At 33.3% G+C, this 26,757-nt stretch overlaps 1 protein-coding gene across 1 annotated transcript in view; it reads right to left on the bottom strand.

Moving 5' to 3' along the window:
- Cmc1 (C-X9-C motif containing 1) overlaps positions 1-26,757 on the bottom strand; it is an 80,223-nt gene that overhangs the window by 33,538 nt on the left and 19,928 nt on the right. The window contains exon 3 of the mRNA XM_003479994.5: positions 17,599-17,688. Within this exon, the coding sequence (XP_003480042.3) occupies positions 17,599-17,688 (90 nt within the window). The remainder of the gene's footprint in view (positions 1-17,598; positions 17,689-26,757) is intronic.

The following is a 26,757-nucleotide window of genomic DNA, read 5'->3' as shown; positions in this document are numbered from 1 at the left end:
TCCTTTGTTCAGCAGGTCTACCTTCCTCCAAAAGATCTCTCTGTATTATTTCTCCATGTGCTGTTATGTTAAAATTGAACCCCTAGGGGGCAAGTGAGATTCAAATTTTACTTCATAATAGACCTTCACCAGTTTGCGGATACCATGACCTATATCTTTATACACTGGATCTTTCCTTTAGAAAAAAAAAGGAAATGAAAAAAAGAAAACTTATATATTTCATTGACTACTGAAACATTTATTAGGAAATACATTCTTTAACAGTGATAATTCAAAGATGAAGAGTATGGAACAAATGGACATAGCTCTGAAAAACACACAGCATGAATGAATATTTAGGAACTGGGTAACGGGAAAAAATACTCAACAAGTCTATTACTATAAATGCTTTGCAGAACTTTACAGTCATTAAATGACATGTTAAAATTTGTAGGAAAAAAAAGTGAAGAATCCAATTGCAGTAACAAGCCTACATAAACTACTCAATAGAATCTACTTCAGGAAAACAAGTGTTCCTTCAAATCAAAATATTAAGAAATGCTCTGTATCCACTTTAGCTAACTATTCTACCAGGCAGCAGTGTTGATATTCAAATAGGTTTCCATAAAATACTGATAAAACCACAAAACTTATTTATCAGTATAAAAGTATACTAGATAGAAAGCACATCACTATACAATATAACAATGGTATTTCAGATTCAGCTTTTTTAGTGAAATTGGGCATAAACAAAATCTATAATGTATGTACAACAGGATAATATAACAGAATGAGGTGGAAATTTATCTGGACAATATGAAAAAGTATAATAAACTGACAACTTGGTATATATGTGTATTACCACACAAATCCTTCTTTCTTAGCTGGGGAGGTAATAATAATTTTTCAGTTACCATGCTCAATGACAGATCCATCATAAGAGAAGACACGGACATGCAAGAAAATATATGCCACTAGGTCACAGTCATTTTCTTCACTAAAGTTATACACTAATTACTCACATTATATCTCATGCACTCAGGAACCTAAAATGATCAAAAATCAATCTCAGCACATTTGGAGTTGAATCTACATAAGAAACTTGACAAATCAAAGAATAAATTGATAGAGGAAGAAGTTGCTAAAGAGAGTAAAGTATGTGTGACATGAAGTTAGTAAAGAGCTAACACACACAAGTTTTCAACATGAAAAAGGGATCAAGGGTTAGAGTTTCAAAAGCATACCTGAGTTCATCATTTTCTAAGAGTTTGCTAAGAATTCTAGAATTCGCCCCCTGGAAAAACTTGAAGACAGGTCTAGATAATTTGGGACTTAGCTTCATCATGGACATAAAAGAAGCAAAGGTCAAGAAATAGTAAGCACACACATACCATTAACAACAGTAACAACAACAACAACAAAAAAAACTTGCAGTCATTCAGAAAAAAAGTGTGCTCAAGGTAGTGAATTATTTAACTTTTAGATACGGAAATGAGCCAGGGATGGTGGTTACATATTCCTAATCCCAGAACCCTGCAAAACTTAGGAGGAATACAAATTCGAGCTTGAACCAGGCAATTTCATGAGCTCTGTCACAAAATAAAAAAGGAAGACTGGAAATCGAGTTTAGTGAGAAGGGCCTATGTTCAGCCACAAGTATCAGGGGGGACAAAAGATATAAGTGAGTAGAATTCATATGGCCTGTTCCTCTATGCTGCTTTAAAGAGAAACTTCTTTAGCTAATCAATTGTTTCTCAATCTTGACACCACATTCAAATCCCTCTGTGGGCTTTGAAAAAAAATTTAGTATTACTTGTCTTTGCGGGTAAAGGATTCTATGCGGCTCTTTGTTGTTTTATTCTCTAGATAATTCTTATGTATAATGAGGCTGAAGACCATGGATATGGCTTATATGTGAAAGACAAAGATCAAATGTAGTTTAGCAATGAAAGAGCTGTAACTCCTACTATAAGGACATGACAATTTCTATCTCACCGTCTGAACACATACGACCAGAAAAAATGTGAAAGGAAAAAAATAACACTGAAAAAAATTACCGAATGACTTAATTACTGAAATACTAAATAGACTGATCAGATTTTTCACACTAAAACATCAAAATGTGTAATTATTCAAATCAATAAGGACAGATATTCTAATTTTCAAAAGTTTATATTTTATGAGCCAGGACCAGGGATAGAGCTCAGCAGCACAGCATCTGCCTGGCAAGCACAAGGTCATGAGTTTGACCCCTGATATACATACACACACACACACACACACACACACACACACACACACACACACACATTTTTATGACCTAGACATACCACATATGTCTATGGGTGACAGGTCAAGTACTGAACAGGATGTGGCATCTCTGTAACCTGTACTGACACAGATCAGGCTTCAGTCTTACCGCCTTTTGAAGTTTCAAAATCCCAAATACAGCCTTGACCCTTCTTTTAAGACAGTTTAGTTCAGTTTCTTAAGGTGAAAAGTATCCAAGAGCTGTGACTGTACTAACATTGAACTACTCGTTTGAATAAAACTTTTCCTACTGATTTATTTTTTCCCAATCAGATTTTATTGGTACATTTTAGACACACATAACGATCACATTCATCTTAGAGAATTTGTACCTGCACATGATATAACTTGCCTTTTTTCCCCATTCTCCTACCCTCCCTTCCACCCTACTTCCCCTCCTCATGTACAAAAGCTTTATTTCCATGTTTTCCTTTTTTTCTAATTTTTTTAAAGGCATGGTTCCCAGTAAAGACCTATTGTCTACCTGGAAAAGTCAGTCAGAATGCAAATGAAATCACAATGCCAAGAGTTGAAAAATCCATTGGGCTTAGAAAGACTAACGTTGTGTACTACAAACATGCACAAATTAAAAGTAAAATAAAATAAAGTAAAATATATTAATAGCACAAAAAGACAACAAAAAACCTAAGACAATATGTTACTACAGAGAACTGGATTCCTATTATGCATTTGAAATTAACCTATGATTTTACCCAAAGTTAGTTATTTACTTATCTTTTACTTAAAGGAAATTTGGAAAACATGATATTTAAAGATCACTTTAACTCTGTGCAAGACTTAGCTTTTTGGTAATGTCACACCATGGAGGTTTAAGTACAGGAATTAACCAGGGAAATACTTAGTAATAAACACACAGAATTTAGAAACTCAAGAGATAATGAGACGCATAAGCAAATGCTAACAGATGAGAAAAATGATTTTTGTAACTAATGTAAGAAAGTCTTGGCATGAGGATATTTAGGTAGGATAAGCCCAAGTTATCCAATGACATATGAGATGTCTTCGACATATTCTTCATTCCTCAGATGATGTGTGGCAACTCAATGCTAAAGGGAAATACTGCGTAAGACAAATTAGGTTTGAGCTCCTTTCTGGTTTTTGAGACAGGGTCTCATTATGTAGCTTGGACTGACCTTATGTTATGTGTAGCCTGGTGTGACGTGAAACTTGCAAGCCACTGGCCTCTGCCTCTTGAATGCTGGAATTATAGGTGTATATTTCCACACCTTCCTTTAGCCACCATGTCTGTGTCTGTGGTGTGCATGTATGTGTGCAGGTGCACAATGAAGGAGGCATTTCTTTGGCTTCTAACCAACTTCAATCAATAACCTCGGATCAGGTAAGTTTTCAAGTTTTTTATACATGGGCTTTTGATAAAATTTGATATGTGTGGCTGTGCTAAAGCTTTTTAAAATATAACTACCATCTGATCTAGCTATCCCACTATTGGAGATATATATATACATATGTGTGTGTATATATATATATATGTATATATGTATATGTATATATATATCCAAAGAAAATGAAGTCAGCATACAAAAGAAAATTTCCTGCCTGTGTTTACTGTGGCACTATTCATAACAGTTAAGACATGAAATCAGTCTTTGTGGCTGACAACACATGAACAGATAAAGAAAATGTGACACAGAAACATAATGTATTATTTAGTCACAAAGAAGAATGAAATCTTTTTATTTTAGGAAAACATAGAGAAGACATCACAAGTGAAATAAGCCAGACACAGCAAGTCAAGCATTCCATATTATCCTATATGTGCAAATAAGACAAAACAAAATAAAAAGTAGTCAATGCAAAGAGGGTATAGAGGGTACTTAAGGCAGAATACAGATTTCTAGGGATTTGGGAAGGGTGCTGGGAAGAGCAGGGCTAGGAATTAGGAGAGGAAGGGTGGAAGATGTCTGGATGTACATCATCACTGCATGACACATTTATGTACAAAGAGGTCATAGTGATTTCCCATTTATTTGCATAATGAATAAGTGATAATCATTATAACAAAATAAGTAAATTAGAAAAAAAAGAGAAACTTGAACTTGGGAGTGATGATCTGAAAGTTATATGGAAAGATATAGCTTAATAAGTCTAATTTTAGTCAAGTCATATTAAATTTTCTTAAGTTTCTTTAGTAGAAATTATTGAGTTAAGGGAAGATACCTAACAAGATAGGCTCAGAATTAAATTTGTCTTATTTTTTTAATTTAGTTGTCATTAATACCAAAGTAAAAAAATCAAAAGGAAGAAGTTCAATGAAAAGATTATTCATCTATGCATTTTAAAGATACACAAGAGTGTTAGGGTGCAGATTGAAGTTTCTGGTGTTGACTAAAAAGAGGGTGAAGCAGAAGTGAACTTTCAGATTCTATAAACAGAAATCACTTTAAATTAAAAAAACATAGTAGTGTCCTTTAGTAAGTACAGAGGATAAGTTCCAAGAATCCTAGCAGATGCCTGGGGCCACAGGAAAATCAAACCCTACAATTACTCAGATCATTAGGCACACTGTGTGGTCCAGGTGACAGCCCATACATTTCATCTAGTCTCACGTGCCTAAATCTGAATTCTGTTGGTTTTTATTTTTGCTAAAATAACAGTATTTTATTACAAATTATTTTATGTGGTATAATTCTATTTATGAACCTAGCTTGTCTCTCATCTACCTGATTAGAAAACACCTAAATGCGAGTCTCAGACATCTATTTTGTCTCCATATGGCTACTACGTTGAACAGGTGACAGACCTTCAACAAATATTTAATAAAAATACTATCAAACTTAGTTTTGTAAATAGTATATTAAACTCAATTCTTTAAATTCAGAACATTATTAAAAAGGATAAAAATATTCTGAAAAAACAAATGTTTGGTTATCTACTCAATTTTCATTACTTTTTTCAATGAAAAATTTATAAATATTTTTTAAAAACTAGAAAACTTAAGAAACTTTTACACTCACTGTTACCAACACTTGGAAATAACTATTTATGTTTCTTTGTGTATTGTTTCTTCAGAGTACTAATCATAATTTTAATTTAAATATTTACTTGATAACTATCTCTTCTACTACACTTAAAACTCCACAAGAACAAGGACCAAATCAATTTAAATTATACTTCAGTAGATAGCTCATATTCAGAGCTGGGCAGATGGGAAATGTCCATAGATTTATGGGATTAATTTTAGTAAGCCCTTCTCACTTTTTTAAAATTTAAATTAATTCACTTAAACCATAGGTCAATAAATATTTTAGGCTTTATGGGTCACAGTCTGTGTTGCAAAAACTCATCTCTATGTTGGCAACACAGGCAATATAAAAAAGTGAACATGTCTGTATTTCAATAAAGCTTTATTAGGCAGGCATGGTGGCACACATCCATACTTCCAGCACTTGGGAGGATAAGGCAGGAGGACTGCCACATGTTTGAGGCCAGTGTAGACTACACGATTAAATTCAAAGCCTGTCTAAACCACTTAGTGTGGCCTTGTCTCAAAAAACTAAAACAAAATGAATAAACAAGAAAACACCTTTTATTTGCATGTATAGCCAGCAAACCAGATTAGACCTTCAGGTTATCTACTCAATTTTCATTACTTTTTTCAATGAAAAATTTACAAGTAATTTTTAAAAACTACAAAATTTAGAAAAATTTTACACTCACAGTATTATGAATACTTGGAAATAACTGTGTGTAGTTTGTAAAAATAAAGCACTACAGTGACAAACGTCTCCTATCAATTATTACACTTATACAAAAGGCATCCATCTCATACCATATGACTATCCCACAATTTATATAAGCAATCAGGCTCTTGAAATTTAACTATAGGCAAAATTTTATATTATACATGATACTTTGTTGAATATCCTTATGTATATTTTGTAGCATAGTTTTGATCATTTTCCTCACGAAATTCTGCCAGTAGACTTGCTAGGTTAAGAAGTAAATACATTTATGAATTTTTGTTAATGATTTTACATTCTCTTAAATTCTTTTTGTAACAGTACTAATTTAAATTCCTATACAACAGTGTTAATATCTGTGTCTCCTAAACTTTATCAGTACTGCTATACACACACACCAAGAATCATACTCAGGACCTTGCACTTGACAGGCAGGTGCTTTGCCGCTGAGCTACACCTCTGGTCCATAAATTGTATTTTTTTCATCCACAATTTCATCATGTATATGACTAGAGTTCCAATAGCTGTTTACATTTTTAACTATATAATACTGATATACAATGAAACAAATACATCTTAAGTATATAACCTAATAAAACAAAAATATCCCCCTTGTATCACCAACCAGTATCAAAACACCAAAAATTACAGTCACTGGAGACGGCTTGTTTAAAGACCCTTTCCACTCACTAACCTGTCCTACTCCCCCTCCAGTAATGTAACCACTGTTTGGATTAGTTCCTATTTTAGAATACTACAGGAATATTGCCTGCTTTACAACACAAAGAGTATGCATTCTTATACAATATTACTCATGTTTATATCTCACTCAGCATAATAGTTATGAAATTCTTCTTTGCTCCTGGAAAAATGAGTAGTTTGTTCTATTTTCTTGCTGAAAAACAATCCATTGCATGACTACACCACAATTAGTCTAATCTTCTTTCTTTTAAGAAAAAGCTGGGCTATTTTAAATTTTGGGCTATTATAATTTTTGGCTTATTACAATGGGTAAACTACTATTATAATTAAGTCTCATTTCGTTCAGCAGAGCTGCTAGGTCATTGGGTCAATGTGTCCTTAGTGAATGTTATCAGTGTTTTTTAATTGTACTCACTCTAGTAGGCATGCCATTACAATAACGGGAAAGTTAACTGTGTTGTGGTTCTAAATGTCACTATGGTCTATTAATTTTTTAAATCTTTATTTTCTTATGTTCTTTAAGTTAAATATTTGTATTGATTTGTCTTTAGATTTGTAAGTTCTTTTCTTTCCATTCTGAAGGTTTTATATTATGTATTGTATTTTTTTTTTTTTTTCTTTTTTTTGTCTTTTTCCTTTTTATTGGTACCGGGGATCGAACTCACGACTGCCTGCTTTCGAGGCAGGCGCTTATGCCGCTGAGCTAAATCTCCAGCCCCTATGTATTGTATTTTTCAGTTCCAGAATTTCCATTTTATATTGTATCAGATGTTTTAAAAGATTTCCTACCCTTTTATTCATTGAAAGAATATTTTACTCTACATCCTTAAGAAATTACCACAGCTACTTAAAAAATTTTTAATCCCAACATCCAAGTTACCTTTAAGTCAGCCTCCATGGCTTGGTTTTAGTCACGTTTTCTTGTTCTCTGCTTTCTGAATAATCTAGCACTGTATTAGGAGTACTGTGCGCAGTCAGACACATTTTGAGTTCTGTTTTCTCTGTAGCATTTTTTTCACTTAAATAGGCAACTTACTTTACTTTACAGACACGCATGCACACACGCATACACGCACACATGCAAACACGTTCCAGAGCATTTCCAGAAACACTAAACCCTGTTCCTAGTTATTCAAACTAGCAAGGTGTTAACGTTCTTTGTTTTATCAGTTTCAGCGATTCTACATGGCAGAGATTTACGCTATTCTCTTTCTTCAATGTTTGCCTCTAAAACTTTGTATTCTGAACAGTATTCTGTTCAGAAGTGATAGCTGGTTTTCTGCAAAAGGACATATGTTTTAAAGCTACTAGGCCATGCCAGAGGCAAAACAATTCCATTAATTTATATACTATGCCAATTTTATAGATAATATATAGTGATCTAGGACAGATTAATTATTTTTTTTCTTTTATCCTTTTTTTCCTTTTTTTGTACCAGGGATGGAACTCATGAATTTGGGATTACCAGCAAGCACTGGAGCCAATGAGCTAAATCCCCGGCCCAACTAACTGAAATTATAATGGCTACTGAAAGTGCACCTTTTTCATGTTTAATAATATAACCTATTCCAAATCTGCGTACGTCACTCATTTTTTAAATTAGTTATTTATCACTTCCTTGCCAGTACTAAGAGTCTTTTAGACAATCAGGATATCAAATCTTTGTCACATATGAATAGGAATTAAAACATTATTTACATGTATCAACTTCACCCAATGAATGTAAATATTATGTATTATAAACATGTACTAATAAAAAAAGAAATACAAAACACTAAAAATTACCAAAAGTAATAATTAACAACCCCATCTTAAACCACTTCAACATCACCTCAAGTATTTACCTCTCAAACATTTTTAATTTTCAGATTTTTTTCCCATTCTATGGTATAACTGTACCATAAGGTACTTAGCAATATAAAAAAGAATATATTTCCCTAGTTTGTGATTTTTCTTCAAATATGTTTATAGTATGTTACACAGAAAATTTTATTTTTGAGACTTATGGGATTTTCTACTATGAAGTAAATAGATTTGCTATAATCATTGTAAAAATACATGTTTATTATCTGCCTTCTTTCTATATAAATTTATGGCTTTCTTTTTTTAATAAGGCATACTTCCAATCACAATGTAGAGATCTACTTCTAGATACAGAACCAAAAGAAAAGCATAAATGTGGATACCAAAAAACAAAACGTTTACATGAACATTACGGTATAAAAACTGGAGATAACCTAAATGTCCACCATGGTAGAATGAATGAATAAATTATAAAATACATGTACAAAATGAATAAATTATAAAATACATGTACAAAGGTATTATATGGCAATAAAATTAAAGAATTGCTGTAAGCAAAGATAGATGGGCCAGGGACACAGCCCAGGAGCACAAGCACCTTGTCATATGCCAAGTCATGAATTTGATCCCTGGTACCAAAAAAAAAAAAAAAAAAAAAAAAAAAAAACCAACAAACAACAAAAACCATATGTGTATGCGTGTATGTATCTATATCTATATCTATATATATATATATATATATATATATACATATATATGAATATATGAATCCAGCAAACAATGCTGAATAAAATAAACCAGATACAAAAGAATGCACTTTGCAAAATTCCATCTGAACTTTAAAAAAAGGGTACCAATTTATGAAGTTTATAGTCAAAACGGTGATGATTTGAGGGAGCAGGAAGAGGGAGTGATTTCGGTGAAGCTCAAAGAAGACTAGCATCTAAAGAAGAATAAAATCATGTAATTTTAAATGGATGGAGCTTAGCACTATCATGTTAAGTGAAGTCAGACACTGTGTGGTTCTCTCGAATATAAACCTAAATCATAAACAAATAAAAGACTAAAGTAAAGGACAGATATAGGAAATGAAAAGGTAAACTTTAAAAAAAGATGTCAAAAGGAATCAGGGTCAGGTGAAGGAGATAAAAGGACTGAAAGTGATCACGATATGCCATATATATGTAAGCATCAATACCCCAAAACACGTAAGAGTTTATGCTTCACAAACATACACTAATAATAAAAATAGGGGGGAAAGAATGGCTTCAGTTGTGGTTAAATAGACTACACTCACTGTTCCAATTCATCAAGCAACACACAACTTGTGCATACAGAATATAAAAGTTGACTTAAAGAACTTAAAGAAGTATGATTTCATTTTGAAGAATATGAAAAAGCTACAAACAAGAAATAGTCTACAAGTCACCCTTTCTCTCCTTTCTATACAGACACATATTATTAAATTTCAGGTGCATTTACTTTTTCCTGAAAACATATGTATAATTTAGTGATAATTAGGGTTATACATGGATATAGTTTATATCAGGCCTTTTGTAGAGGAGACACTAGGGATCAAAACTAGAGTTTCATACATTAGGTAAGAAGTACTCTACATCTGAGGCTCACTGCAGCCCTAACTGGGCTTCGTTTCACATACCATACAAGTATATTCGTATTTCACTGATCCTTCACTGAATTAACTCTGAATCATAACACTATACTTAATGATATATTTCATAAAATATATGGTAACAAATACATCAAGAAGAGATTGTATTTCAATAAAAACTAGTCATGAAAGAAAGACTGTTAAATAATGCTTTGTGCACATAAATATATCTTAATTAAATTTACTTTAAACTGGTACATAAGAAAAATCGTATATGCTAAAGGAATAGTATGATCTTTTGATATATGTATACACTGTGCAATTTTTAAATCAGTTTTAAAAATTTCATAAACATTATTTCTTTATGGTGAATCCTTTCAAAATCCAAATGGATAGCACGCTATCTACAGTAACTCTGGTATGTAATAGCACACATATCTGTCTTCCCATCTAACATGAGCAATCTTTCTCCATCTTCCCCCTCTTCTACTTTCCCCAGACTCTGGTAACAACTATTCCACTCTACAAAATCAACTCTGCTAGACGCCACATACGAATGAAATTACACAGTACTTGTCCTTCTGTTCCTGGATTATTTCCCTTAACATAATGATCTCCAGTTCCATTCACATTGCTGAAAAAAATAAGATTTCTTTCTTTTTATGGCTGAATATTGTTCCAATCGGAATATATATATATATATATATATCAACCACATTGTATTTTTTTAATCATTTATTAAATACAGATTATTTCTGTTTTTTAACTACTGCAACTAGTGCTGTGATGAGCATCAGAATACAGGTATTTCTTCAATATTGTGATTTTAGGTCCTTTGGAGGAATGTACTTTAGGTCAGTTAATGGCTTATAGTTTATAACTGCTAACAGAATGTCAGGAAACAATGCAATAAAAATTTAAACTTGCTTAAGCTATAGGAAGAAAATAACTTTAGCTATTGCTGAAATATGGTATAAACTAATATACAACATACACAATCTAGGAGCTAAAAGTGAATCAGCACAAAGGCAGAAAAAAAGCAAATACCAGCTAATGCATATCATTATTTTGTCATGACACACACAGCTAATTAACCTAATCTACCTCTCCCCTTCATCATCAGACATTTAAAATTTTACATTATTGGGCTGGGGATTTAGCTCAGCGGCATAAGCACCTGCCTGGCAAATACGAGGTCATGAGTTCAATCCCTGGTACCACAAAAAACATAGATGTTTAATAAACATCTAAAAGCTAACAAGCCCAAAACTAAACTCTCAATCCACTGACCATCAAAAAATAAGATAAAATTTCCCCACAAGTAGTCCCCTCACCTCTGTGATTAACAAGTTGATCCTTTTATTTGTTCAAGATACACGCTCAGGTCATTTCTTTCTCTGTTGCCCCGACTTTCAATCCACATTCTTCTCTTGTACATTCTCACCACCTCTATTGCTACCGTGCATCCACTCCATCGTCATCCACCTTTTGGCATACCTCAGTAACATCTACACTGGATTCCCTGATTCGGCCTTTGCCTCTGTTCTCTTCTTAACACTCCAATGAGTGCTATTAAGTTATAAATCAGATTCTCACCCCACTGTTCAAAATCATCTTTGTCTTTCCATTTTACCTATTATCCAGGAGTCAATACCTTAAATAATTTTGCCTGCACTTATTCTGCAGAACTCCTTTTTCAATCCCTCCCTCACTCATTCCACCCTTACCACGTGATGTTATTGGTGTCCCAAGGGTAACTGGTGCCTTGAGGTCTTTTCTGCTCAGGTGATTCTTCTCAAGAGATCTACCATATCTCACCCTTTCACCTCCTCCAAGAACTTGGTCCAAATATCACTACCTTGGTGAAATCATATTAACCACCTATTAAAAACTGCAGCCCATGGCCCTCAACAAGTTTTATTTTCCTTCCAGAACACTCAACATGTAATTCATTCCTTTCAAAGGGCATTTATATTTAATAATGTATTTACTGCAAAACTGTCCTGTTATGAAACACAATCACAACAAGCACTTCAGTCCAAAAAAAGGAGTATGAGTTAAACCTAAGAACCTACTAGATCCGTAAGTAATGACCATTATATACTTTGTCCAGTTGCTTTAAAATAATGCACAAAGATCTATCAGCCATGATTCCAAAGACATAAGATCAAACCTCAAAGGCACACACAAATATTGCTAACGAACTTCTATTATATTCATGTACAGAAAAAGGGTAACATGGAAGGCAAGATACTGCTATCCATTAAAAGGTCCGCTTGCAAGCTAGCTCATAGCCAACTTCTGAGAACTTAGATTTAGGGAACAGTTCTACCATTATCTAATTGATAAGTGTGACGCACTGAGGTTAAATGTCTGTGCAACCAATATGGTTTATGCTGAACCCAGTTTTTCTTCAGAGAATCTGAAATTTTGGTATGCGTTAAGCAGAACATTGCCATATAACCAAATCCTAATAAAACTTCAGTGAATAGAGTCTCTAATAGATTCCCTGGCTGATAACATTTCACATGACACTGTCCCAATTCAGTCCTGGAGACATTAGGCACCTCCTGAGAGATTTTACTATGATGGGGCTCTTTGAAGCCTGTGCCCAGTTTCCTTTGCACTTTGCACAATGCACCTCTTCCCTTTTGATTTTACTTCCTATCTTTTTACTGCAATAAATTTTACCCAGGATTATGATATATGCTGAATTCTCTGAGTCCTCCAAGAAAATCACTGAACCCAGAGGTAGTGACAGGGACACCTGACACAGACCACTGTGAAGTCCACACAGTAGCAGCTGTGCCATGGATCCATCTGTATTTCTTAGGAGTTCATAATATACTCTTAAACAGAGCAGGCATTCAGTGATCAAGTGATTTTATATACTACCTTCTTAATATATCCAAGTCAGCCTAAAGATGTGTTGCACTTCTACTTCTCTGGCAGTTAATATTGGTGAACCAGTTAAATGACAAAATATGTGACAAAAGTGGTGTACTTCGAACAACAAATGAAAAGGTTTTGGCAAGCCGAAGTATCACAACTGTACAGAGACTGATTTCATTAACCATTATAGTTTGTAGTCATTCAACCTTCTTGAATGCTGTGAATGTTCTCTATGTATAAACTTCCTAAAACAGGTAACGATTATTGTTAATTTGATTTTTTTTGTCTATTCATGTATCTTTAGAATCAAGCCAAAAGTAACATCTTCAATAATGTGCGTATGACAGAAGAAAGAAGACAGTTTATCCAGCTTCTGCATTATTTGCTTACTCCTCTGTGGTATTTCAAAAACAAAAACTATCCGTGTTTCTTTGTACTTTATATAATTCCTTCAGAACTACATCCTCCTTATTGGCCAAAAGATGAGGACAGCAACGAAGACACAAAAGAAGTAGTAAGGTAAAAAGGAAGTCCAAGGGATGAAGAGAGCCCAACAAAAGGAAACCCAAGTTAAATAAAGTTCCCCCTACCTGATTAGAAAGTAGGTATTGATTTTGATCTGTCATGACAAAAAGAAAGCTGTTTAATATTTTAAAATTAACCATCGTTATGCAACATAAAAGGCCTTATTCAAATGTTGACTATGCACTTCAAATGAGGAGTTTTTACAAAATATAGCAATACAGTGACTCATCCTCTTAATTTCCAGAGGGAAAATCTTTAGTGTAAGAATGTATAATTTACCAGCAAATGTGACCAAAATGTATTTAAAAATATTATTAATGGAGTAAACATAAATCATTAAATTGCTACAGCAGAACAGCTTTACAAGAATCACAAATCACAAAGAAAGCAATCTCCAAATCTGTCACACTATCTCCCTAAAACACAACTCGGAAACTTCCACAGACAAGAGAAACACAAGGATTCTGTCATCACAGCACAGAGGATTCACTCTGTGGCTTTTGGGATCAAGTAGAGGTTATGGGAGTTTCCTGTCGGTTCCAGTCATTCTTAATGTGCTCCATGTCCTGAGGTCTACCTCTATATTTCAGTCATATTCTAGTGGCTCTACTCCTTGTCAGTAACATCATTGGCAGAAGAGAACTACTACAGTTTGATTTAATTCAGTAACTTTTCTTTTTGATATCAGCAGTGTATAATCTTGTCAAAATTTTCACAACAGTAAAATCAAGATTTCTATGTTGTATTTAACTTCTACATCAAGCCACCTTTATTAATTAACTCAAAATAAAGGTCCAAAAGAAAAATACTAGTTTTTTCTTTTAAAACAAACTTTTATGTCTCCTAAATTCTTAAAACTACATTTTATAAACACAAAGATTCTCCAATTCATTCCAAACACTGCTTGATGCTCCAGAGATTTTATTATCCAGTAACAGTTTCCATTATACTGAAATAGCTGGTACCATAACTATGCATGAACTTAAAAAAAGTTACAATAACATAATTTCAGGTCTTAAAAGTAAAAAAGTACATACATCCTAAATGTTATGTTCTGGTTAAGATAAATTTTAATTGTGCTTAAACATCAGGTATGATGTATAACTCAGACTAAATCAGTGCATAGTAAAAGCCAATAGTGTACAGATAATTAAAGTATTATGGAAGCTGGTTAAAATTTTATAATGAAGACAGAACTAGTAAAAATATAGCAACCTGGCTGAAATTGATATTCATTAGGGTACTCTTCACATCAATAGGGAGCATTTGGACTCTGTGGTCTTTATCAGTGTCCCAGCTGGTAATGGTTGAAGGTTAATGCCTTACCCCATTCTGTTCAATTTTCTATCCTAATTAGCCCTCCAAATCTATAGCTGTGAGCACCAAGTGTCTGTCCTCAAAAGAAACTAATTAATGCCAGCAAATTAGATCAAGTCCAAAGATCCAACAGCCAAATTCTTAGTTAAATGCTCCTTGTTAATAGGAACTGTAGCTGTCAATAACTGCTGTTGGTGACTATAATGAGGCATCTTTCTTTCATTGAAAGTGATTTTATTTTTCTTTGTCCCTGGAAAAGCTGTTCCATTCCCTTCACAAGCCTAAGTTGCTGGCAGTCTGACCCAATTCTTATGATCAGCTGAGTTGAAATGGCATGGAAAAAAAAAAAAAAACAAAATGGAAAAGCTTTCCTATATAACCATGTTTCAGCATTTAGCAGAAAGTCAGATAACTTATTAAAATGCCTGTATCTTTATCTAAGAAACGTATGATTAACACACATAATGCTTTATGTAAAATCTTATTATTATTTAATAAAGCAAAGGTATAAACAATAGGTGCACTACAATGGAAGGGTCCTGATTCTAAATTACACTTTACTGTCAACTAAAATGCAGATTTTTTTTCCCCCTGTGGTAGTTATGTGCACTCTTTCCAAATTCACATAGTTAAGCAGGGAGAATATTAAGGACTTATTATTCTTTTATAAAATGATCAATTTTACATTCTAAAACAGAGGCCATATGGCCTAAAAAATCAATATGATTATCAATGAGAAACTGAAATATTCAAAAATCAATTATATTACACAGTGCTTTCCAATAAGGACAAATGCATTAAAATAATCTAAACAAAACTCAAATTTTAAAATGCTTTCAGACTTCAGAAGTACATCAAAATCTTCATCATGTTAACATGCTAAACAACCTAGAGTTTTATAAAGAACAGAACACTAAAACTTCTGTACCACTATCAAATAGTGGCTGTGTAACAAAAACCAACATGTTAAAGTTACAATCTATTCTTTGTTTCAAATACAAAGTTTCAATGTCTAACAATATGGAAAGCCAATTCTGAAACTCATAGCCATACATTCTATATTTTAACTTAAATCACATCTGTAAAAATTAAGTATACAATTGAATTAGCTAGCTTGCTTTCATTCTAGGTATCAGGACAACATGTTATAAAACTGAATATAATTTATAACAGTAGACTAATATATTACCATTAATATCAAATAAACTTTTCTAGTAATGAGAAGTTAACCCTGTAACTTTATTATCCATTGTTAAATTTTTATCCTCCCTTATCTGAATCAGGGAATATATTTTTAAAGTTCTACAAGGCAGGTGGAAGATTACTTTTTGAGACAATCAGCATAACACTGGCCAAAGCCAGCTGTGCACTGAACTGTCTCTAGGTGCCAACAAGTTCATTCTTCCCAACACTTGGGGTTGGGAGATGGGAACTATGAGGGAAAATACTGAGTAAAACATTCATAGAAAAAGCAAGAATAATGCCACAAAATGATTACTTATTTTAGATGACTAACTTAGAGATGAATTTAAAAATGGAGTGAGTTGTAACAAGTTATTTAACCTAAGAAATGAAAAAGATCATCACACACTGTTGAGTGTAAGGCTCTATTCTTATTTGATTGTCTCCAACCACCAACTGCAAAGGTCACCTCTGAAGGTTGAAGGCTGAGAAGGAGACAAACGTTTCTAGCACCCAAACATTGACACAGTCTTGAAGCTAGAAGTTGACACAGTCTGCTTTTCCCATATAGAAGCCTGTAGCGGAGCTACAGCCTACTAGCCTCACTAGAAATTGTCGTGGTCCTTCAACAATAATGATTACAAGGCAAGTGAGGAAGGGGAGCTAGGAGAATATGTCAGTAAACTTTTACTACCTCGTTTTGATAGCCAGTTATAAAGACAAAATCTTCTAAAAAGCTATTTGTACAATAATATTCTCACCAGCTTTTCTAATGATCCATCATTTTTTTTTTTTTTGGCCTCATTTTTTTTTCATGTTTTTCATGTTTTTCATGTTTTTCATGTTTTCATGTTTTTCATGTTTTTGTGTTTTTCATGGCCTCCATTTTTACCTATCACTTTATTTACATTTTCAATATATATTTTTCAATGTTTCTAAGTTTATAGGATATAGGAATATTTAATATTAAAAATATTTTCCAAAAAACATGCATATGAAGATAACTAATGCATGCATTTTACAAAAATATCTCCGATTTAGAAACACAAAACAAAACATGCACGCAAAAATCAGACTTATTGTAAGTCATACTAGGATTCATTAACAATTCAGTAATAGACAATGACACTAAAGAAAATCACCTTAAGTGTGTGTGTACATATATATATACATATGAATATGCTGATGGATGAAAAAACAGGTACTAGATATTACATACTAGCTATGACATTTGGAATTTTGTCCTTACCCTATCAAAAATCACCAGAGTAACTTATTTTTCCAGAATACTCACACCAAGTTTTTCTCTATATATAAACTATATTTCTGGGGAAGAATCAGGTTTTTATTAGTAATTTAGGGAAATATGTTTAAATTGTAAATGAACTGAATGCCTGGAAGCTCCGCAAGCTGAAATATTGGTATCACAGCGAAAGGGTGAGAAGCAATTCATACATATTAATTCATGGACTACTTAACTCTGAAGCTAAGGATTACATTCAGATCAAATTATTAAAAATGAACTTAATCTTTACAGGAATATTTGAATCTTACCTTGAACTTGTTCAGAACACCTCTCTTTGGCCTTTTCTCTCATTATTTTAGGGATCAAAACATCTTTTTCAACATGTCTCAGATGTTGATCTGAAAAAAAAGTTCTTTATTATAGTAAAGTCTCAAGTAAATCACAGGATTAGGGAAAAAATAAGTGCTCTAGCTATTTAAAGCAAAAACTGATGCGTCATTTTTTAAACTTTTACCATGTGATAAAACTGTTATTAATTTAGTCACTAAAAATCATTCTAATACTGTTTGATATACAACAACAAACTGTGAGGAACACAGGTGACATCTTTCTAAAAGTTTCTGCAAACCATACTGCAACACTTACCTGATAACAAGTCCCATAGACTGATCCCATGTAGATCCCATGTAATCTACAAGTCCCATGTAAACTGATCAAAATTAAAGTCTAAATCATCAACATTATCATATTAATATATCCACAGAAATATCTTATTAATTTTGAAATCCTAGGATAGATGAAAAAATACAAGATTTAAAAAAGAAACAGTTTTTCTACATAGTAGTATAAATAGCCTAAGAAAGAAAAATCAGAAAATAAAGTAAAACAATAGGTCCAATACAATACAATACAAAGCATGTGACATTTCTGTGGATTGTAGATATAATTTCTACCATTTGTCTAAAATGGCAAACTGAAATGAATGCTACCGCACTTCACCTGCTTTTTAAATTCTGGGAAAGCTCTAAAAACCAAAGGGGTAAGAGTCCCAGTGAATATAAAGTAACAAGGAATTTCTGAAAGACAAAAGACAGGTGAAATCAGATTAACGGAAATAATGGTAATTTCATAGAGAACACAGGAAAAACTGACACTAAAAGTGAGTGTTGTCCTATACTTTGAAGCAGTAAATAGAATGGCAAGAATTTTGAGGAAATCCAAGTTACTGGTTGAAATAATTCAGTACCTGCACCAAATGGTCACTCCTCTGCTATCCCTAGATCAAGGATGAAAGACAAAAGTATTTATCTCCTAAACTTCAGGAAGTGTCACAGTATTTAGTAATACTGAGGAAACTTAAGAACCTAGACTTTAAACTCATTTATGTATTTAATACAAAGTACGTTATTCTCTACAAATTCTGAGGGCAGGCAGCTATGAACTGAGATATATATATTTTTACACAGATCACAACCGGGGCACCTCAAAATTCAAACAAAACAATGAAACATCCAAGAACCGCCTTGATTTTATGAAGGACAATAAAATAGAAATAACAAATCATAAATAAAAAAGTAACTATCCCCCAGCATGGTTAAAAGAGTTAAAGAAAATAAGACTTCAGAAAAAGTATAATAAACATACTGAGGCAAATAAAGAGTTCACAGACAGAAACAACACATGGATTATCTAAATGTACTTGAAAATTTGCACAGGCAAAACTTGAACACAAGAAAAAATAACTTCCAAGTTCTGAAAAAGAATTTCTTTGCATCTAAGACTACTAGGGTCACTGAAACCAGTCATTAAGAGAAGGCTTAAAAACATTTCAGATACATGGAAAACAAAACTATTTCTTCCTTCAAACTCAACAGAAAAAAAAATTTCCTTATTACTACTATAGCATATATAAAAAAACATTTTTATATTATTTTATTTTTACTGTATACAGTACATGTAGAACAATAAACATCTTCTTATGTTTAGTAATCTATAGATTAGAAAGACCTCATCTGGGGACACTCAAAAGACTGATGTGGTCTTCAACATCTGAAAAATCTGGGACTGCAGAATGTACTTCTAAAGTTCTTTCTTCTTTATGCACTGATTTCCTATGTAGGCTGGAATGGGCCACAGTCAGTCAGGACTATAAATCAGATCACCACACATCATCCCTTCTTACAGTTTGGCAGTGAGTCATAAGAAAGTACAATTAGAGAAAGAATCGCTGGAGATCAACCAGGTGAAAGTTATATGCTTTTTGTGACCTTGTCATAGAAGCCACAAACATCATGCTACATTTTATGATTTCAAATCATTAACAGCCCATATCCAAGTTAGGGTGGGAGCTGAGGAGTGGTAAGACGCCATTGCTTATGTTAAGCCCCATTTCAAAAAAAGTATAAGGCGTGGAGGAAATGTTATAATCTTTCAAAACAAAATATATCACAGAATTAATAGAGAACACACTCTGAAAAAATAAATATGAATCTCTAATGCACAAATGTAAAACAAAAATACACATTTAAGTTTACATTTTAAGACTGTAAAGTACTTGAGCAATATTATCAACCTTTTTGACATTTAGAGAATATTCCACTCAAAAACAAAAGAAAATTTACCAAAATAAAACATATTTTGACAGTGAAAAAATTCTTAGTATATGTGAAAAAATTCAAGCCATACAAAGGTACGTTTGCTGAAACTAATGTAACTAAATAAGAAATCAATAATAGATGGCTGGGTAATCTCCAAATATCTGTAAGCCAAAGAACACATTTTAAAATGCTCTGGGGATTTAAGATATCAAAGAAATCAGAAAATATTTCAGAATGAATAAAAATGAAAATGCAACCTATCAAAATTTTGTGTGATGTACTATTACAGTACTTACAAGGAAATCTGTAACACCAAAAATTAAGAGGAAAAAAAGAGACAGTTCTTAAATCATCTTAAGCTTCTTCTACCTTAAGAAACCAAAAAAAAAGAAGAGGGGGGGAGGAGAAAGGCAATAAGAGACCAAAGCAAAAATCAAAGCATTAAAAAAACAAAGCAAACAAAAATGACATAAGTAAAATGAGTAAAAGTAAAACAAGTTTTCTGAGAACATTGAAATTAATAAACCACGAGCCAGACTGATGAGAAAACAAAGATGGGTCACAAATTTCAAACATGAGAAATGATAAACATTTTTAAAATTTTGAAGACCAAGACTTTGATAAACCATATGTGCACATTTTACACTAAGATTATAACCAAATTCAGTAGGGTATCTAAAAATAGTCAGTACTCAAAAATCAGTAGCACTCCTATATATAAGCAACAAATTCACTAGACAAATATTTGGGAAACCATATTCTTCAAAATAACATCCTCAAAAATGAAATACTTAGGAATCAATCTAACACAAGAAGTAAAACGATCTATACATTGAAAATTTAAAAACTTGGGGCTGGGAATTTAGCTCAGCAGTGTAAGTGCCTGCCTTGCAAGCAGGCAGTCGTGAAGTATGATCCCAGGTACAGATTAAAAAAAAAAAGACAAAAAAAGAAAGGAAAAAGAAAATTAAAAAACTCTGAAAAAAAGAAATTGAAGAGGATCTTAGAAAATGGAAAGGTATTCCTTGCTCATGGATAGGAAGAATCAACATTATAAAAATGGCCATACTCCCAAAACTGTTATGCAGATTTAATACAATACAAATCAAAATGCCATTAGCACAGACCTAGAGAACATATTCCTAAAATTCATCTGGAACCAGAAGAAACCTAAAATAGCAAAGGCAGTCTTACGCAACAAAAGGAAGGCAGGAGGCACTGCAATCCCTGACTTGAAATTATACCACAAAGCCTCTGTGATAAAATCAGCGAAATAGTGAAAAAAAACAAAAAACAAGACAAAGCATGCCTTAAAAAAAAAAAAAAAAACACAAGACAGAGCATGCCTTCCTGTGAGTTGGGCTCTGATATGTAGATAGGAGACTACTACTCAGCAAAAAGATAAAACATGTCCTCCCAAGAATCAGCTGGTGTACAGGCTGGGAAACCAGAAGAGCACCCCTACCACTACTCCCCCACCCCTGGTAAGCAACTGGCTCACTGGGAGGACTCAGGGTGAGATGACAGCAACTGAGGTGACAGGAATAGCTTGATACTTATATAGTTTGATTCACTTTGCGGGCCTGGTCGTCCAGGCATCTAATTGGAGGATGGTAACACACATGGTAGCAACTGTGGGGGACTTCCTTCAGCCTCCTTTTTGAAATCTAGTGTTGTTTCATTTTACTGTTTTCTTCTATTCCTGTTTCTGGTAACCTGAGAAAATATTTTGAAGATAACAGTATGCAGTATAACAACCATTGCCAAATTACTACCATCTTGTTTTGAAAATTTATATAGATATTGTTTTTTGTTGTTGTTGCTGTCATTTTGTTTTTATTGTTTTTTAAGTTTGCATCTTAATTTTTCTGTTTTTTCTTTCTTCTCTTTAAAATAAAAAAATGTACAATAGATATTGTGAATTGGGAAGAAATTGTTCAAAAAAAAGACAAACTGTGATGCGGAAAGGAAGAATGGATAAAAGGAAAAGATATATGTATATGCAAGATAGTTAAGGTAGTTACACAGCTCACTTCTGTTTGTTCTTTGAAAAGAATGTTTCGCGCTGATATTGTTTAGCTAAGACATCATGGCAATGTCCTGTTCTCTGAATACCTACTACAAGACACCAAAATGCAAACTATCAAGTATTATAACTGTCCCACTACCCTGTTTCAAAACTCATTTTCATTGTTTATCTGTTTTTCTCTTTAAAATTAAAAAAAAAACAAAAACAAAAACAAAAAAACACAGACCAGAGTTATCAGTGGAACAGAATAGAAGATGAACACACAACTCCAAACATACTCAGCCAACCTTATCTTTGACAAATGGCCCAACATGTTCACTGGAAGAAAGCCAGCCTCTTTAATAAGTGGTCCTGGAAAAACTGGCTCTCTACATGCTAAAGACTAAAACTAGATCCACATCTGTCATCATACACTAAACTGAGGTCAAAATGGATCAAAGATCATTGGAATTAAAAGAGAAACACTACATCTACTGGGAGAGAAAGTAAGTTGAAATCTTGAAGACAAAAGGGTAAGCAGAGTTCATGAACAAAATCCAAATTACACAGGAAGTACTTCAAACAACCAACAACTAGGATCTCATCTTTTTATTAAAAAGTTTTTGCATATCAAAAGAAATTACCAAGAGTGAAAAGGAAAACCATAGAGTGGGAAAACATTTTAGCCAGCTGTCCCTCAGAAAAAGGACTTATATCTAGACCACATAAAGAATTGAAAAAAAATCAGGCTCCCCAAATTCAAAGACCCAATCCAAAAATGGGCATCTGAGATGAATGTACAATTCTCAGATGAAGAAATACAAATGGCAAATAAATATATGAAAAAAAAGTTCTAGATCATTGGTCATTGTAATGCAAATTAAAAACTATGATTCCATCTCAATCCAGAAAGAATGGCTATCATCATGAAATCAACCAATAACAAATGCTGGTGGGGATACGGAAAAAAAATTACACTTCTCCACTGCTGGGGGAGTGTAGACTAAACTAGGATTAGAAGTTCATTTGCCTCAGCTATTCCTCTTCTCAGTATTTTTCCAGAACAACTAGAAACACCATAACACAGAGATACACATGTTCCCATGTTTATAGTGGTATAATTTGTAATAATTTTTAAATCTTAGAAACAACCTCAAATGGTCATCAACCAATCAGTGGATGAAAAAAGTTGTGGTATTTTTTTAAATTGGAGTACTACAAAGAAATATTGAACTCGAGGTTTTTATAAGTAAATGGATGACAGACCAGGGATTTAGCTCAGTGGCATAAGTGCCTGCCTGGCAAGTGTGCAGTCATGAGTTCAATCCCCTGCACACACACACACACACACACACACACACACACACACAAAGTCAATGGATGCAACCACAGACCGTATTTGTAGGTGAAATAAATCAGACTTGCACACCTCATATTGCTTCTCTAGTCTAAGAAAGTGCAAGATTAAATAAGATTCAAAGCATATGCTACATAAGGGAAAGAAATAACTCAAAAGGAAAAAACTAAAATCGGGAAAAGAGAAAAGAGGGGGAATATATATTATATATACACACACAACACAGCTAAGATAACTGCACTACTCATTCTATTAGTTCATGAAAGGAACACTTATTGCTGATATTGTTTGATCAATTTTGTATGCCTAGATCTGGTAATCTGAGCAACTATTTTGAAGACAATATGCAATACAATAATCATTGTTAATTTCCTATCATCTTGTTTTGAAATTCTGTATTATTCTTATTGGCTTTTATTCTCTTTAAAATAAAAAAAAAAAAAACTCAAAAACACTACAGATAAATCTAAAGGCATGGGGCTGGGGATTTAGCTCAGCGGCATGAGCACCTGCCTTGCAACCAGGCAGTCATGAGTTAGATTCCTGGTACCAATAAAAAACGAAAAAGACAAAAAAAATCTAAAGGCATACTAAAAATTGAAAGCCAAGTATTTTCCCTGACTATAAAAGTATCAACAACAGGAAGATAATACTTGGAAATTAAAAGAATATTTCTAAATGTTTACAGGTCAGAGAAGTGCCAAAAAATTAAAGAATATATTTATTGACCTTAACAAAATGAAAACACATATCAAATTTGTGAGACAAAGCTAAAGCAGTACTTATGGGAAAATAAAGAGCAATAAATGCTCACAGCAAAAACAGAAAGCCTCAACCAGCCTCAACAGAAAGCTTCTACATGACAAAACTATAAAAAGGGGGGAAAATGGAGTTTACATAAAAAGAATAAGAAAGTAATAAAGTTCAGAAATCAATAAAATTGACAACAGAAATATAAATGAGGTAACCTGAAGGTTGTTTTTTAAAAGATCAATAGAAATGGCCGAGGTGGTTTTATTAGCAAATTCTTCAATGTAAAGAATAATATTAACTCTAGTCTCCTCTCAACACATTTTACGAAACTAGTATCACCGTTATATAAAAATCAAAGACAGTATTTACAAAATACATGCACAACAGAATAGAACAATATCAGTCATAAACATAGATCCACACATCTTCAATAAAGTATCTGGAAATCAAAATCATTAATATAGATAAATAAAAACAAGACACAATTAGATTAGGTTTATTCCAGTAATACACAGCTGGTTTACTAAAATGTAATCTGTATAACCTAATACTATGGAAGAAACAAAGTTATATAATCATATCAACTGATGGTGTAAAAAACCCAAGCAAAATTGAATTTGTTGGTTGTGGCAAGCCCTATAATTGGCTGCCACCTTATATCTGCAGGCCACACCACCTTAAATCCCTCTAGGAGTTAAGTTTGGTAGTTAAGCGGCAACTTGCTTAGCTTGTTTGGCCTGGTTTATTCAGGAATTATGCTAACCAGCGCACCTTATGAGCCCGCATGAGAAATTTGAAAAACTGATTTAACCTATGGCCTTCAGTCTTGCCACTGTTGCTAAGTTACCTGCTGACGTCTCAGAACCCAAATCCCTTCTCCCCAATACCCTATATATTTGATACTCGTTCCTTGCATAAACGAGACTTGATCAGACTCCTGTCTTGCCTCCATTCCTTGTGTCTCTTGTTTCCTTTTCATCCCCACTTCTCCTCTAGGGTCTCCGTGGACTTACCTGCAGGCTGGGACAATTAGTAAACCAGGAATAGACAGAAATGTGTTTAACCAAAAGAAAACTTTTACAAATACCCTATAGCTAACATCACACTAGGTGGTAAAACACTGAACGCTTTCCCTGTAAGAATAGCAACAGAGTAAAGATGGATAAAACAAACTGTGGACGCAGCTCCACGGTAGAGCATTTGCTTAGCATGCACAAGGTCCTGGGTCTGAACTCCACCTCACAAGAATGAAAAGGAGAAAAAAAACTGCATAGAATTATTTATATATACACATAAGCACATATAAACACTGGTGAAAATTTTAGATTTATAATCCGGTTGATACTTTTAGTTTTGGTATTGTTCTACAGTTATTTGTCACTCCTAGGAAAAAGTATGTGAAAAGTAAGTGAAACTCTATATACTATTTTTAACTTAAGTGGGCTGTAAAATACGTGTAGAAGACATCTAAGGAGATCATCATCAGGACCCAGAGTTGGTCAAAAAAAAAAAAAATTATTTTGATGGTAGTGGAAATTGAACTCAGAGCCTTGTGCATGCCAGGTAAGCACTTTACCCACTGAGCTACATCCCCAGCCCAAAAGCATTCTCATACATGATACTAAACACACAAACCATAAGGGAAAAAATAAATAAGATTTCATCACATTTATAAACTTTTGTTCTAGGAAAGCCCCTATAAAGAAGATAAAAAGACAAGCCACAAAGAAAAAATATTTGCAAATCTCATGTCTGACAAAGAACTTGCATCCAGAATATATTAAGAAATTTTAAAATCAACAGTAAGGAAAAAAAGGTCCAACAGGAAAGGACAAAAGACTTTAGCAGACACTATACCAAAAGATACACCAATGAAAAATACACAGTATCAGGAGATGCTCAATATCCTTAGCCACTATGGAAACACAAATTAAACTACCAAAAAATACCACTAAATCCCCATTAAAATGGATATAAGTTTTAATATATACTATTAAGAGCTGACAAGGATACAGAGTAAATAGGTGTCTTGCACAGTTGCTGGGAACATAATATAGTATAGAAACTCTAGAGCAGAAGCATGTGATTTTGTGTAACCCTAAACATACATTCACCATATAACCCAACAAACACCTACTTCTGAATTTATCCTATAAAAATGAAAACTATGTTCATGCAAAAATCTGAAAATAAGCTTCACTATACCTTTATTACTTTGGGAGGCTGAGACAGGAGAATTGTAAGTTTGAGTCCAGCCTGGGCAACATAGGGAGATCCTATCCCAAAATAAAAAGGAAAAGAGTGGGGTGCAAAGGTCCTGGGTTAATCCCCAGAACCATTTTTTTAAAAAGGCCCAAACTTGGATATGCAACACAACTTCTCCAAGTGAATGAACAAACAACAGACTCATCCACACAACGAACATTACTCAGCAATAATAAAAATGACCTTTTGATAGGCAACAACGACCTGGATGAGTTGCAAGGACACTGTGCAAATGAAACAAACAAACAAACAAACAATCTCAAAGGTTACATGTTGTATGATTCTACTTATATCCTGGAAGTGACCATTACAATGATGGAAAACAGACCACTGAAGGCGAAGTAACTACAAGGGACTTTATTTGTGGTAATGGAACAACTCTGTATGTGGATTGTGGTTAGTGTTACTCAAATATTTACAGATGATAAAATGTCATTTAACATTTGACAAAAAAAAATAACTCCACTGAGATATGTACTCAAGTCAA

This window comes from Cavia porcellus, unplaced genomic scaffold (assembly GCF_034190915.1).
Source record: "Cavia porcellus strain 051 isolate PalLab524CR breed Dunkin Hartley unplaced genomic scaffold, mCavPor4.1 scaffold_10, whole genome shotgun sequence".
NCBI lineage: Eukaryota > Metazoa > Chordata > Mammalia > Rodentia > Caviidae > Cavia > Cavia porcellus.
The sequence above is the reverse complement of the archived record's forward strand: the minus strand, read 5'-3'. Positions and strand labels throughout refer to the sequence as shown.